The sequence below is a fragment of the Ictalurus punctatus genome, chromosome 22, assembly GCF_001660625.3.
Source record: "Ictalurus punctatus breed USDA103 chromosome 22, Coco_2.0, whole genome shotgun sequence".
In the NCBI taxonomy this organism is placed as follows: Eukaryota; Metazoa; Chordata; class Actinopteri; order Siluriformes; family Ictaluridae; genus Ictalurus; species Ictalurus punctatus.
This window is the reverse complement of record NC_030437.2, coordinates 6608448-6622409: the sequence shown is the minus strand read 5'-3', so window position 1 is coordinate 6622409 and position 13962 is coordinate 6608448. Positions and strand designations below refer to the sequence as shown.

Here is a 13962-nt window from a genome sequence, read left to right as displayed (position 1 = left end):
TTTGACATTTTTTAAAAGTCCTTAGTTAAAAGATGAAGATGAGAGCCTTTAAAATACATCCTAACTAAAGGAATCCAAGATAAGTTCTTTCATAAAACAAAGTTCAGCACTGAATTACCAGACACGTGCAGTATGAACACGTTAACGAGGAATACAGAGGGATGACATACGTTATGAAAAAAGGAGAAACCGGACCCGACTGCATGTATGTAGTGAGGCGAGTTAATGCTTCTCTTTTCTTTTCTTATTTATTTTTAAAGTGCAACTAATTATCGATACAATAAACTGTGCAGTGCATCTCCTGAGCACTTCTGGCATGCTTACAATGTGAAAATATTTTCCTTTAAGATTAACCATGCCCGTGGTCAGGAAATTACACTTGGACGCAGAAGGAAAGGCACGCATACGGAAAAATTCAACAGAGATCCATTTGCTTTGAAGAGCAGGAGTTTAAAATAAATAAATAAATAAAGAAGCAATGTGTAATGAGGTTAAAAAAAAAAAAAAAAAAAAAAAAAAAAAACCCAACCAAATCAAACCCAGAATGATCCATATATTTTAGCTCATGTTTGTGTAGGTGTGTTCAGGAGACTAAACTGATATATTAACCTGAATGGAGAAGCTATGACGGGTGTTATAATATTTAGCTTGGTGTTGGCTGATGATTTCCGACTGTGACACACTGACACGTTGATTAACTGCTATGATGTGGTGCGCCAAACCTTAATATATAGCGACAGCCATAATGAAAAACTGAAAAACAATTCAAAATGGATCATGATTCAGCTTCAGCATGAACTAATAGCTCTAAAAGGATCTCTATTTTTACACACTGCTGATGGAAAGATATTAAACAGGTACACACTGTGTGTGAGTGAGTGTGTGTGTGCACAGTGAATAGAATTTCACCATGGCAAAGGGTGTTAAGGAAGGCAACTGACTATGAATATTCAATTACTGTGATTAGTATTTAGCTAACCATCCATTTTTATTATCTGTTGATGTATAAATACAATCTTATAGCTTATGAAAATAATGTAGATCAATATGAGACTAATGACAATCTGAGTAAGCTGAGAGAAAGCTTTCAATAATGACCAAAGCCACATTTGTTCGACCTCATTCTCATTGGTTCGGCATAAACTGTGACTGAGTACACTTATGACTCCTCCTGAATGCCCATTTGAGTGCCACTTGGATAATATGAGCGTAAATAAATAGGTAAAGACAGATACCACTGTGTGGTGTGGGTGAGGTTTTCAGGCAGGGGTCAAGTTCCTGTCAGTGGCCAAAGATGCAGGTTTGGCTTCAGGTTTATGGGGACGGCTGGGCCTGTGTTGAGGGCTACTGCGCAGATTATCGTCCATCTGTCAAACACACAAAGCTGTCAGTTAATGAAAGACAAGCATGGAGACTAGGAGAAAAAAAAAAAAAATCAATAAATCCAAGAACACACAACAGTAGTTTAGGTTTGGTTCGGTGTGTACATCCAGTTGCCACTTTATTAGTATACCTAATAAAGTGTAACTACTACTAAATACACCACTTTGTAGGTGTACAATTATTGAGTGTCTCTATTCTGTTGCTATATAATCTGTTAAACACAGTCCACCCCGTTCACTCGGTAAAAAAGGGGAACATCACGGGACCACTTCTAGCATTCTAACCCTTCATTAGTGGTCCGTTTCTTTGACCACAGCACCACTGCTGGGAGGAAACTCCAGTGTGCTTAAGTGTGATGCACTCATGCCAGTATCACAGACACTGCTGTGCTCATATGGCCCTGTGAATAATATCTGGTCAGAAGTGGTTCCTGTTCTGTAATGGGTGCGGTGCCAAACATCGTTCAAACCTAAAAAAGGCTACCAGATAGGTGTTGCTAATAAACTGGCCACTGTGTACTGTACTTGAGCTGTCAAAATCCTTCCATTTGAATTGTTTCTTTTTTTTAAAAATTGGAAAAAAGGTTTAGTACCGATATGCATTTGATTATAAATTCCTACAATCCTAGAATTTTATACTGAGGTACCGAACAAAAGTAGAATGTGTCTGTGTCACAGAAAAGCAAAGTAAATCATGCCAAGGTGATGTTTCTATTCAGAGTTTGTTAGGTTTGTTTCTATTTTTCAAACCATAGCAGATTTTCTTTTTGTTGATATTTAGCTACATCATACACGCTTAAACCAGGATCCACCTACCATCGTCAACTCATCCTCAGTAATAAATCAGTGAGGTTGAACCCCAGATGGTTTCCTCTTAGGCACACTACATAGGGTAGTACAAAATAAACCTATATGTAGACGCTATAATGTCCAACAGAACTACAGAAAAAGCCTGATTCTGATAAGTGGCTGTTGGAAATGCACTGTTTTATTGACTTTTTTTTTTTCATTTTTTAAACTAATAAATGTAAATACAAAAATAATTCAAGTATGAAATTCATTTTTGACAGCTCTAATACACACCCACAGTTTACTGCAGTGTACAGAGTCGTGTAGAGACAGCTGGTTGTTGCTGTTAAGCTCTAATACAAACAGAGAAAACCTCAGGCAGGTTTAAGCGAGACCTTTTCAATAAGGTTGGACTCTTTGTTAACAAGCTGCGTCAGTTTCTGGAGGTTAGCATCGACTGCGTCCTGGCTAGTTGGAGGAGAGCCTAGCGGGAGGACAGAGACGAGAAGAGAAGAAGAAAGAAGCTTGAATTTGTAAGAGCAAGAGAATGTACACTTTATAGACATGGAAGAAATTTTAGTACAAGGAATTCCCGAACAGAGGCACGGCATGTTTTGCCTAACTGCCTAAGACTAGCGCACTCTTCTAAGCCATGGATAATATTTATGAGTGTTAAAAGGAAGTGAATGGTCGTGATTTATGGAAAGCAGATGAACTTTGTGGGAATTAGAACAGGGAATGGAACAAAACCAGGGGTGTGATGGTTGACATGATGTTCTACTTTTACAAAGCAGATATTGCAAGGAACAATACACCAAGCACAGAAAAGAGCTTTAAATGAAGCTCTTTCACTACCTTCGAATTTTAGCTTACAGTTTAGTTAGGGTGAATGTAGTCTATTGATATTTTGTTCCTCTGTTTTGCCATCTGAAATAAAAGTAAAAAAGGGTACACTTACTTTCAACATACAAGGCCTTGGGTACATGATGAAATGACGTGAGGAGGTATGCTAGATATGATCGAGTTGATTAGCTCACTAAACGATACAGCTATGAGCAACGGTATGCACCCGACAAGGTATTTGAATTGGGGGGGGGAAGTAGAAGTACCTTCTAGAAGACAAAGTCTTCAGAGTCCAAAACAAGGCAAAAATAAAAAATAAACAGAAAAGTAATCTGAAAAGAGGTTTAGCCATAACCTGATTTTATATATATATATATATATATATATATATATAAATATAAATGGCAGCAAATAATATTTATATATATATATATATATATATATATATATATATATATATATATATATATATATATATATATATATAAAGCTCTGTGTAGGTATGCTGGGCTAAAGGATACTGATTATTATAGCAGAGAGGTGGTTACAAATGCATACACATTATTACAGCTTATTTATATCCTATTCAGAAAGAGAGAGGCTTTTGAACTGGAATCGAAAATGTATACATTAATAATCCACTATTTGCACTAAGCACACCTATTATGGTTTTTCGAATATTACTTTCATGTAGTGTGTTATAGAGCTGTTTGTGAATGTAAAAACGTCTGTAAAGTTTCAAAAATCAAAGCGCATGACAAAAGGAGTTATTGACTCCCAAAAGAAGGAATCGATTCTGAACAGCTGAAACGAGTCGTTAGTGACTCCAGACTTTACTTCCTGTATTAACCTACGTAGGTTTATAACAAAAAGCCCCGCCTCTGGTCTTCATCGGCTGCTCGCTGACTTCAGTAGACCAATCACAACAGACTGACCAATCAGAGCAGAGTATGCTCTCTGAAAGGAGGAGTTTAGAATGAATCCTTTAGAACGAATCATTTAACGAGTCGTTTGTGACACTGGGGGGAAAAAACGGTGATGCTGCAAATTAAATTATGAGCACGTTGAAGTGTTTTTCGACCTTGGATGCACGTACATCTATTGTATGAGACCTTTAAAACAAAATTAGGCAGGTTTCAAAACCATAATAGGCGCACTTTAATGGCTGCATTTGAAATCCCATGCTGTGACAGTACATGCTGCATTCGATTCAGTACCTACTGCTTGGCCGTTGATATAGTACATACTGTAAATGTAAGTCAGTATATAAATGTGTAGCATGAATTTAATCCAGACGTACTACATCTGTCATGTTGGCATGTGACCTAGAACCGACATGCTGCCTTCCACCATTTTTGATACTGATTGCTCTTCTGTGCCAGTCCCGTTGCATTATGGGATAGCGCAGTGTGCACTGGTTTCACACTGCAGAATCTCAGCAGAAGCAGTAAGTCACTCGCCTACTGTTTTATCGATACTGAGAATTCGGACATACTACTCCTTTGGCGTACTACTTTTCACACACTGTATAGTACGGTAGTAGGCATATTCTTTACTACTATAACTATAAACAATTAAAAACTAATGATGATTGGGTTTTTAAGCCAAAATTCCAATGCTTTAAAGACGTGATTTGTTGTGATTAAAGTCGTGCTTCCTCAGTGACACACGAAGCCATCCAAGCACATCTTATCCAACTGCTGTTCATGCTGCGTTACAGGGCAGTGTCACACACTTAGGGGAAAGCTCTTTCTGCCCTTTTTTGCATACATGATCTCACACTCAGCAGTGACTGGCTAGAGGAGAGATAGTACGTCACCCCTTCCACCCATAGGGCACGGCCAATTTTGTTCCCTTGAATGCCAGTGGCATCGTTGGGATTTCAAGAGAACAAAATTGCCCATTTCCTGACGAGAGAGCATATATGTTGTGTGATAATGGGCTTCAGAATTGCAATATGCCGTACCCATTTTCATTAACCAACGTCATGAATACGATACGGAGACTTTACATAGGTTTCATGTGCGTTCGGTCAGAACGGGGAATTAGCCAGCGATGATTATTAGCTATAGTCAAGCTGGTCTAGATGGTTGGATGAGCAGGCTGCACATTTGGACAAAGCGAATCAATGAACGAATCGTTTAGTTGAATTCAAGTGACTCAAATCACTGCAAAGACTCAAACATTTCACCATTAATGCTTTTCACACTACACGGCTATGAAAATGTATCAAGTTTGAATAATGTTTAAAAAAATACACGTGCACTTTGGAATCCCCGGCGCTCCCGTTGGTGTTGCTTGAGTGTTAATTATGCCTTGTCTATACGCCTGCCTGAAAGCTTGATAAAGTGTAAAAGTCCCAGCACTAAACCACAGGCTGTTGTCTTACCAGAGGCGGCCTCGGAAAAGTAGTTTTTGAGGATGTTAGTGCAGAACTGGCAGAGATTGTGAAGCTGTTTTAGGTGCTGCTGGAGCTGAGCACTGGGCAGGCTGGCTTTATGGAGAGGCGCAAGGTAGCCAAAAACAAAGGCATCCAGACTTGTAGGCCTAAAACACAAGAGTAACATGCCAGAACAGCATGTTATTCCGATTTCAGAAGTTAACACTCACTACACATGCTTAAAAGTGGATCAAATATGACGTTATTTACATTCATGTCAATTTCCGTCAAAAGATAAACACAAATAACATGATGTGAATGTCAATAAAGCTGTGTAGTTCTATAAATTCTTGCACGGATTACAGAAACTCTCGTCAGTAAATAGTCTAAAAGCCGAGCCGCTGTTGGATGTAAACGTCTTGGCTCAGAAACGAACTTACGTGTTTCCAAAGAAGTAGTGTGAGGACCCTAATCTGTGAGAGAGCAAATTCAGACACTCCTTGGCTTCACTGTAGATCTGCAGACAACATTACATCACTGACAAACCAGACATAATTAACCAAGAAAATACACAGTCTGCTGGACTGCGATCAGAATGTGTTCTACAGCCATATGAAGCTGGCAGGTTTTGGACATGCAGAAATTTGGGAGCTTCGAGCTCACAGCAGTATTAGCTCCGATCCTAAGGGCGATAAACTATTTTCCATCTGCTTCTTAGAAACCGCAGACAGAGCGCCGACAGCCCGGGAGACCGTTTAAAAACACACTGCCATCAAATCCAATGTCACCCGTTTCATGGAGTACATTCAGAACAGACCTGGGTGCACGTTGTGTCTCTATTGCTCATTTGATATATACCTGGCTTCAGTGCTAATTAGCAATCATACTCGAAAGAGGAAATTGAAACAGTCATTTGTACAAATAATTAGACACGTGATGGTATTTTGAAAAAAAAATAAGGACTACCTTTCCTTCCACCTCTGCGACTGAATGCAGAGGAGCTTCCGCTTTGGTCAGGAGGATCCTGGACAGAGCCAGACTAGCCTGGCGGCCTGGCACAAAGAAGTTGAGAGGGAATGGAGAGCGGGAAGCAAACCAAGGTCTCGTCAGGTTGGAGTAGTTCTCTGCGTCCACCCAGAACGTATGAAGCTGTAAACACACACTGGTTAAAGTCTATGGACAACAGAATGAGATTATGACGGATGAACCTTTTCAGGACGTGCAGATGCACTCACCAAAGCCGGACACAGTTTCTCCTCCAGGAGAGCAATGTAGGCCATGGTGTCAGCTCCCTGCTTAGCAGACAGCTCATAATCTGCGTTGAATCTCTGTTCCGGGCATAAAGAAATCTTAGTGTTAATAAGTTCTTGCGGAATGTATTCACGTCGTGTCATTTAGAAGAAACAGTTTATGCACAAGTCTCCCTCAATTGCTTCAGTAGATAATCTCATGTCAATTCTATAGATCTGCCAAAAGCCCGTCGTGTATTTATCCCGGCACTCTTATATACAATATACTCATAGCGTACATCCTTTCAACACATTCAGTACTATTTAACTTTACATTATACAGTTGGTGAAGAGTAACGATTTATAATCACAGACGAGGATGGGTTCCATTTTGAGTCTGGTTCCTCTCGAGGTTTCTTCCTCATGGCATCTCAGGGAGGTTTTACTTTCCACTGTCGCTCTAAGATCCAAGTCTACATAGAGATTTCTGTGGAGCTACTTTGTGACAATGTCTATTATTGAAGCTGCTATTCAAATAAAACCGAAGTGGACTGAATAGAGAGGGCAAAGGGGTGGCAGGCAGTTTTCCACTTCCAACAACATCTCTACAATTCAAAAGGGATTTGGTTGGCAAAATGGATGGTTTAAAAAAAAAAAAAAAAACGACAATTCATATGAAAGCTTTAGGACTGCGACTGCAACTAACAGTTTCGCACTCAAGTCCCCGTCGGTGAAAGTGGAGAAGTTCAACAAAACAGACTTCATGTGAAAACCGTAATGAATTTCCTGGTTACACGAGCGCACTATTCGACCATGTAGTACACAGTTCCAGAACTATAGAACCACTATCCGGTGTCACCCAGATGAGTATAGGTTCCCTTTTGAGGCTGGTTTCTCTCAAGGTTTCTTCCTCATATCATCTCAGAGAGCTTTTCCTCACCACCGTCCCCTCTGGCTTGCTCATTAGGGATAAATTCACACATTTAAAATGTATATCCTGAACATATGTATTTCTGTAAAGCTGCTTCGTGACAATGTCCATTGCTAAAAGTGCTATACAAATAAAACTGAATTGAAAATGGATGCAAATATGTCTGTTCTAAGCAAGTGCACGCACACGGAGTTGTTTCTATTTCTTTTAAATGTGTGCAAATTGTCCTAATATACACACAATGTTGTTGTTGTTGTAGCTGTTGTGCCTGTTTCTGGAGTTTTGGCCAAAATAAAAAAAGTGCCTAATAAAATCTGTGGGAAGTGAGAAGGCAATAAGGATGGCACCGTGTCAATCATGTGACCACACCCCTTATTATAAACAACAACAACAAAAACAATTCACGATTAAAGCCGAAATACAGAATAACCTTTTAGAATACGACCGTTTCAGCTGCAACCTACATTTTGTCGGAAAAAGTTGAGAATCTGTGTAGGTTCTGTTAATGAAGATCCCTCATAGTGCAGTTGTGGAATGGTGGCTGTCAAAGTGGTGGGGGGGAAAAGAAAAAAAAAAGAGTTTAAATACACACAAATGTAACAGCTTCGGCACACAATCTATAATTTATACCCTTATACACTGTTCAGCCATAACATTAAAACCACTGACAGGTGACGTGAATAACGTAGATTATCCCATTTATCTCCTTTATAGTGATTATCACCTGTCAAGGGGTGGGATATATTGGGCAGGAAGTGAACGGTCAGTTCTAGAAGTTGATGTGTTGGAAGCAGGAAAAATGGGCAAGTGTAAGGATCTGAGCGACTTTGACGAGGGCCTAATTGTGATGGCTAGACGACTGGGTCAGAGCGTCTGCAAAACAGCAGGTCTTGTGGGGTGTTCCCGGTATGCAGTGGTTAGTACCTAACAAAAATGGTCCAAGAAAGGATAACCCCTTCATAGCAATTGTATTCCCTAATGGATAGCAGTGGCCTCTTTCAGCAGAATAATGCGTCCTGCCACACTGCAAAAAATGTTCAGGAACGGTTTGAGGAACATGACAGAGTGTTCAAGGTGTTGACTTGGCCTCCAAATTCCCCAGATCTCAATCCGATCGGGAATCTGTTGGACGTGCTGGACAAACAAGTCTGATCCACAGAGGCCCCACCTCACGACTTACAGGACTTAAAGGATCTGCTGCTAAGCTAACGTCTTGGTGTCAGATACCACAGCACACCTTCAGAGGTCTTGTGGAGTCCATACTGTTATGGCTGATCGGTGTATATGTATCACTTATTGCCAGAGTCTCCCATTTACACATGGAAAACAAAGGAATGTGTGTAATGTCATGCATGTTTTCATCAAGTTTGTGAAAGAAAACACTTTTATACAATATGGCTTACATGTAGCACAAAATCCAAGCATTTGAATATTAAATGAGCTAACTGTGATATTATTTACTAGCAACAGACCAGAAACACGGGCAAGATGGTAACAGGAACAACAGGGAGACACGAACAGGCACAAATCATGGTGTAAGTGCTAATATTCAATGCTTACTATATTACTGCAAGCCAAAGACAATTTACTTGCAATGCTGTAAATATACTGTACATGCACACACATTCAGATCGAGAGTGTTTAAAGTGCATTTCAACAACATTGATAAGACAGAACTGTTAAGACGCTGCCTTAAAAGGTCAAATCCAACCTGAATGACTGGCGTATTAATTCTTATAATTCACTTGTGATCTTCAACGGAGTTCAAGGATTATTTTGTATTGCCTTTTTTTTTTTTTTTTAGCTTAAACGTGCTTTCATTGACATGCAGGATTACTTGCTGATAGTAGCACCAGTGTGAACTAGCTCTATCTAAAGAGAGAGTGATGCAGCAGCACTTTACTCCTTTAGTCTGTCCGGCTCGCTCACGTTCTTATCTGTACACTTAGCGTCAACGATCATGCTAATACCACATGCAACACCACTGCGCTCGTCATCTCGGCGATCACGGACTAGCCAAGCCGTAACTCAGCATCTGCCTCATGCGTTGTACGTGGAACTTTTAATTCCTACGTCTGTTGTCTCCGCGACTTCTACGGTGGATTTCTCGTTAAATATGATGTTGGAAAATGGCGAGTTAAAAAACAAACTCTTTCACTTGTAGGAACTAACAAGTGAACGATCAGTTAGCTGAACGCCATCCCTTGTATTTGAATCACAGGAACAGCAAAAAAAAATTAAAAAATTTTAAATGCATCGACCAACCAATTAGCACCATAATAGCTAGACACATCACAGATATTTCAATATAAACATATTTAATGTGCTTCATCCAGGAATAATTAATAATCACTTACCTGTGACAGTCCTCCATGTCCAGTCCACTAACTTGACTGTAAGTTTGGCGCCAGCAAATTTAGCATATGCCTGCAGTGAAGCATTGATTTCAGAGATATCTGAGATGAACAGTACACTGTAAAGTTATAACACCTTGACCTTAGTCAATAATAATCAGACGTATAATACAGAAAAAAAATGCACATTGAAAGGATTACTACTTCAACATGGACTAGTTATCTGCCTGCATTTCTACTTCACCACAAGACAGCAGCTTAAAAACTAAAAGAATCTACTGAATACTCATACCACTAATATTCATCAGGACTATGAATGAATGTTTAAACCTACCAAGTCTTCAGCCAGCCAATATTATCTGACCTTGAGCAGGGAAAAGCTGTACAAAAGGTTTTATTTATACAGGAACCTGGTTTAAAAAAAAACTTGTTCGATGAAATGTTATAATAATAATAATAATAACTAGGTACCAGATGCCAGGTCTCTCAGTTATTTATCTTCATATCATGAAAGAACGACTCGATATTACAGACCTCTTCAGAAAGGATGGTAACAAGGTGATTGTTATGGTTAGCTATCCAGCTAGCTACTAAGCGACCTGGCTGAAATCTCACAAAATAAAAACCAAAAAGGCGTTCTCGCTAACTGCTGTATCGGAAATGCAGACGTCAGACTTCATATATATTAAGTCAGTTACCAGCACAATTAAAGAGTCCGTGTGTACAGACGGCAAGTCCCAATCGCCTCCCCAGCACAGCAGCTCCATGGGTGCCGCCATGTTTGTTTGGCTGGAACACCAATGACAACAGACGGAGCCCCGCCCCCTTTGCTAGCCTCTGAGAGAAAGCTGTGCTAAGAAAAAATGCTAAACGGTAAACATTAGTTAAATTAAACAATACCTTGTAAAATAATACAGCGGCACATTCATAGGTAAATAAATTAAACTAAAGCGTGAATGAAATATATAAAATGTAATAAATGAGCGCACATATTTACACATTGCAATACTAATTTGTCTGTTTATCTTCCCATTTTCTTTACCTTTTCACACATCTTTCTATTTTATTTAATATATTTTATTTATTTATTTATTTACATTTTTATTTTACTTATTAATTTATGGCTCTGGTTATTTACATCTCTCCGCTTTCTGTGTAGTAATACTGAGCCTTGTCAAGCACAAATAGCAGTCATCCCTTAGCAAAAACCACTATTTCTTTCTGATTCTCATGGATTCAAAGCCACTATGTATGGCATTGTAATGCTGTAATCGTTTATTTCTTGCTAATTTCGTTCATGTTAAATCTGGACTCTCAACAGAATTACTACCGTGCTGGAAAAAAAACAATCAAAACCATCACAGAAAGGTTAATGGCTTCCAATCCATTAGCTGTTAACCATTAAATAAATTACCAAATGGTTTCCATTACATAGTAGGACGTACTAAGGACATACATCCTTAATGGTATCCACTAGACATAACATGCCACCAATAGAAAGCAACAAATTACCAGTGGAGACCCACAGGGACATTACAGTTTTCATTCAAACCAGTGCAATCCCCATTATAACCATTATAAACTCTATACGGGTTTCTATTCGTTTTTTTTTTGTTTGTTTGTTTGTTTGTTTGTTTTTTATGGAGGGTACAGCTGCTTCATATACAGAGACAGACCCTGATGTTCTTTCAGTTGCTGCTTCTGTTTTTCTCACTGAGCCCACTCTTGAACTGACAGCCCACCATCATAGCATCATCATCATCAGGGAATGTGCTGCAAGCTGGTATTAAGGCTTCCATGGTGAAATTACAGGTTGATCGTCCACAAAACAACATACTGAATGCCTAACCTACTTTTGGAAATTTGAGAAGTGGTGACCTGTCTAGCTTTGCCACATGTGCTTCATAGTGAGTTTAAGTAATTCTCATCCCCAATAGAGAACTGTATCAGTACTTTGAGCTATTCTTACACGCAGTAGAGAACAAGATAAGAACCTTGATGATTTTCAATAAAGTACAGTAATAGCACTATTAATTTTTTTTTTTTTTTTTTTGCACTACATGTTGTCAATTGTGTACTCTGCTGCCTGTGACCTCTGTAATGTTGCACTATGGCCTTGGATAATGGTATTTCAGTTTACTGTATATTTGTATATGCTTATAATAACTCTCTAACTAAGTCTCTAGTTTATGAGTGCTGTACATTACTATGTAGCAGGGTCACCCTTGTGACAACATTGATATACAGCCTCGACTTGTTCTAAAGGATGTTGCCCTAGAAAGGAAGGTTTCGTTTAAAACATCTATGACTAAGTGGAGGAACACCAGGCCTGGTTCATTTTGGTTAATGAGAATGGCCACAGGAAAAATATCACATAATGAGGACCTTGTACAGCCTCCCTATCTCGGCCCATGGTCACAATTTTGCAGTTTTTACCCCACAAGAAAATAAGCACATGGGAATATTCCATGGTAGTGCTCAACTTAATCGTAGAACCAAGATTACACAAGTACTCTTCAATTTTGATGATCTGACTGATTTTTAGTTTGTTTTTTTTTGTTTGTTTGTTTTATTATAAAACTTTTAAAAACTACAAACTAAAATAAATAAATAAATAAATAAAAGTAGACATGTCCAGCTTAAGATTCATGTTGGCCTACAATAGTACAGATTATACACATTTACAGTTTTCTTTCTATTGGGCTAAGTAGAAATCCCACTTTCCTCATTGAGTTTCCACGTATCTGTCTGTAACCACAAAGTAATGGGCATCTGTTCCATTAAACCCAGTTGATAAACAGTGTCTACAAAAAAGATTCACAGTAGGGGGGTTTCTCTGAAGTCACTTTTCTTGATCACTGCTATAAAAAAAAATTTATGGCTTAGCTGTACTTTTATTTACTAAATATACCAGGTACAGCGGGGTAAATGTAGAAAGAATGCTTTGAAACCAAAAGGACAAATGAAAGGGAAAAAGGGACAAATCTGAAATATGTCAGTGCGAGCCTCCAATATTGTTTTGTGTTCCCTCCAGCAAGAATACTGAAACACTGTTTAGACTGATGTTTGAGATTAATAATCATTTTTAAAAAGGATGTCAGGAAATTGGTATATCTGGACTGGGTGAATTCATTCATTTTATGTCTGTCTTCCTGTCCCATTAATATTTTTATAGTGTGTTAAGTTGGTGTGCAACAGTGTAATGCCTGGTATAATAATTCATCTCTCTTAAGCTGAAATGAATTTCCTACCTCTGGGCACACTTTAAATGAAAATTGCACCCCACATTTTATTTGTTGCTAAAATGGAGAGAGAGAGAGAGAGAGAGAGCGTCATTATACATGTTTTGTGTTTTAATACATTTAGAACTTATTTGATAATTATACCCTCTTGGCAAAAATGGCTATTTATTAGTTCTTTGATTAGGGTAAGTACACTATTGGGTAAGTGCATTCCTAAGCCTTATGGATATTATGGGAATTTCTTATATGTTGGTAGTTTACTCTTCAATAGAGTTACAACTCCAAATTATACAAGTGTTGGCCAAATTTTGATAGCGCCCCCAAAATGCACATAGTAAAAACCAATTACTAGTTTAGACACAGCCATGGAATTTAAGTCCAACTCATATCTGGGTCATCTGTAACCAGAGTCCTCGAGGACTCAAAGTTCTGTGTTCACATGGTTCCTGTGTCTGCTTGTGCTTGTGTATAAAAAGTTGCTTGTGCCATATGGCTGGTGTTTTGCTAAAATGAAGGGGTACTAATTAATAGAAAGGGTCTACTGGACTGCGATCAGAATGTGACTGTTACATACAACTAAACTAAGCAAAAAAAATAAAAATCTTTGTGTTTCAGGTGTACCAAATGACAATGACAAGTCCACATGACAAGATTTCCATCATATTATCCTGCCTTCTATGGATAGTTGAAGCAGACCTCAGTGTGCAAGGCACAAAATTACACAATTCCTGTAAATGTTAGCCAGAACCCAAGGGACCGGGTTTATGACTGGAACATGGTTTTACTATGGTCTTCATTCCACCAAGTCAAAA

The 13962-nt window shown here is 38.7% G+C and overlaps 1 protein-coding gene across 2 annotated transcripts; it reads right to left on the bottom strand.

The window, feature by feature from the left end:
• Positions 1 to 949: 949 nt before the first annotated feature.
• Positions 950 to 10748, bottom strand: mtx3 (metaxin 3). 2 transcript variants are annotated; one of them, XM_017452424.2, is made up of 9 exons: positions 10607 to 10748; positions 9912 to 9981; positions 8019 to 8095; positions 6630 to 6722; positions 6361 to 6543; positions 5835 to 5911; positions 5404 to 5561; positions 2567 to 2655; positions 950 to 1367 (listed from the first exon to the last, which is right to left on the bottom strand). In XM_017452424.2, the coding sequence occupies exons 1-9, from the start codon at positions 10685 to 10687 to the stop codon at positions 1260 to 1262; spliced, it is 936 nt and encodes a 311-aa protein (XP_017307913.1). In that variant the 5' UTR covers positions 10688 to 10748; the 3' UTR covers positions 950 to 1259. The 2 variants fall into 2 exon arrangements, with proteins under 2 accessions (XP_017307913.1, XP_017307914.1); XM_017452425.3 differs by lacking the exon at positions 2567 to 2655 and having other exon boundaries at positions 10607 to 10747.
• Between the last annotated feature and the right edge of the window lie 3214 nt (positions 10749 to 13962).

Coding starts and splice junctions, on each gene's coding strand:
- mtx3 (XM_017452424.2), bottom strand. CDS start 10,687: ATGGCGGCACCCATGGAGCTGCTGTGCTGGGGAGGCGATTGGGACTTG. Junction 9,982..10,606: donor CGGACTCTTTAATTGTGCTG/GTAACTGACTTA, acceptor GCTTCACTGCAG/GCATATGCTAAATTTGCTGG. Junction 5,562..5,834: donor CACTACTTCTTTGGAAACAC/GTAAGTTCGTTT, acceptor CTTGTGTTTTAG/GCCTACAAGTCTGGATGCCT.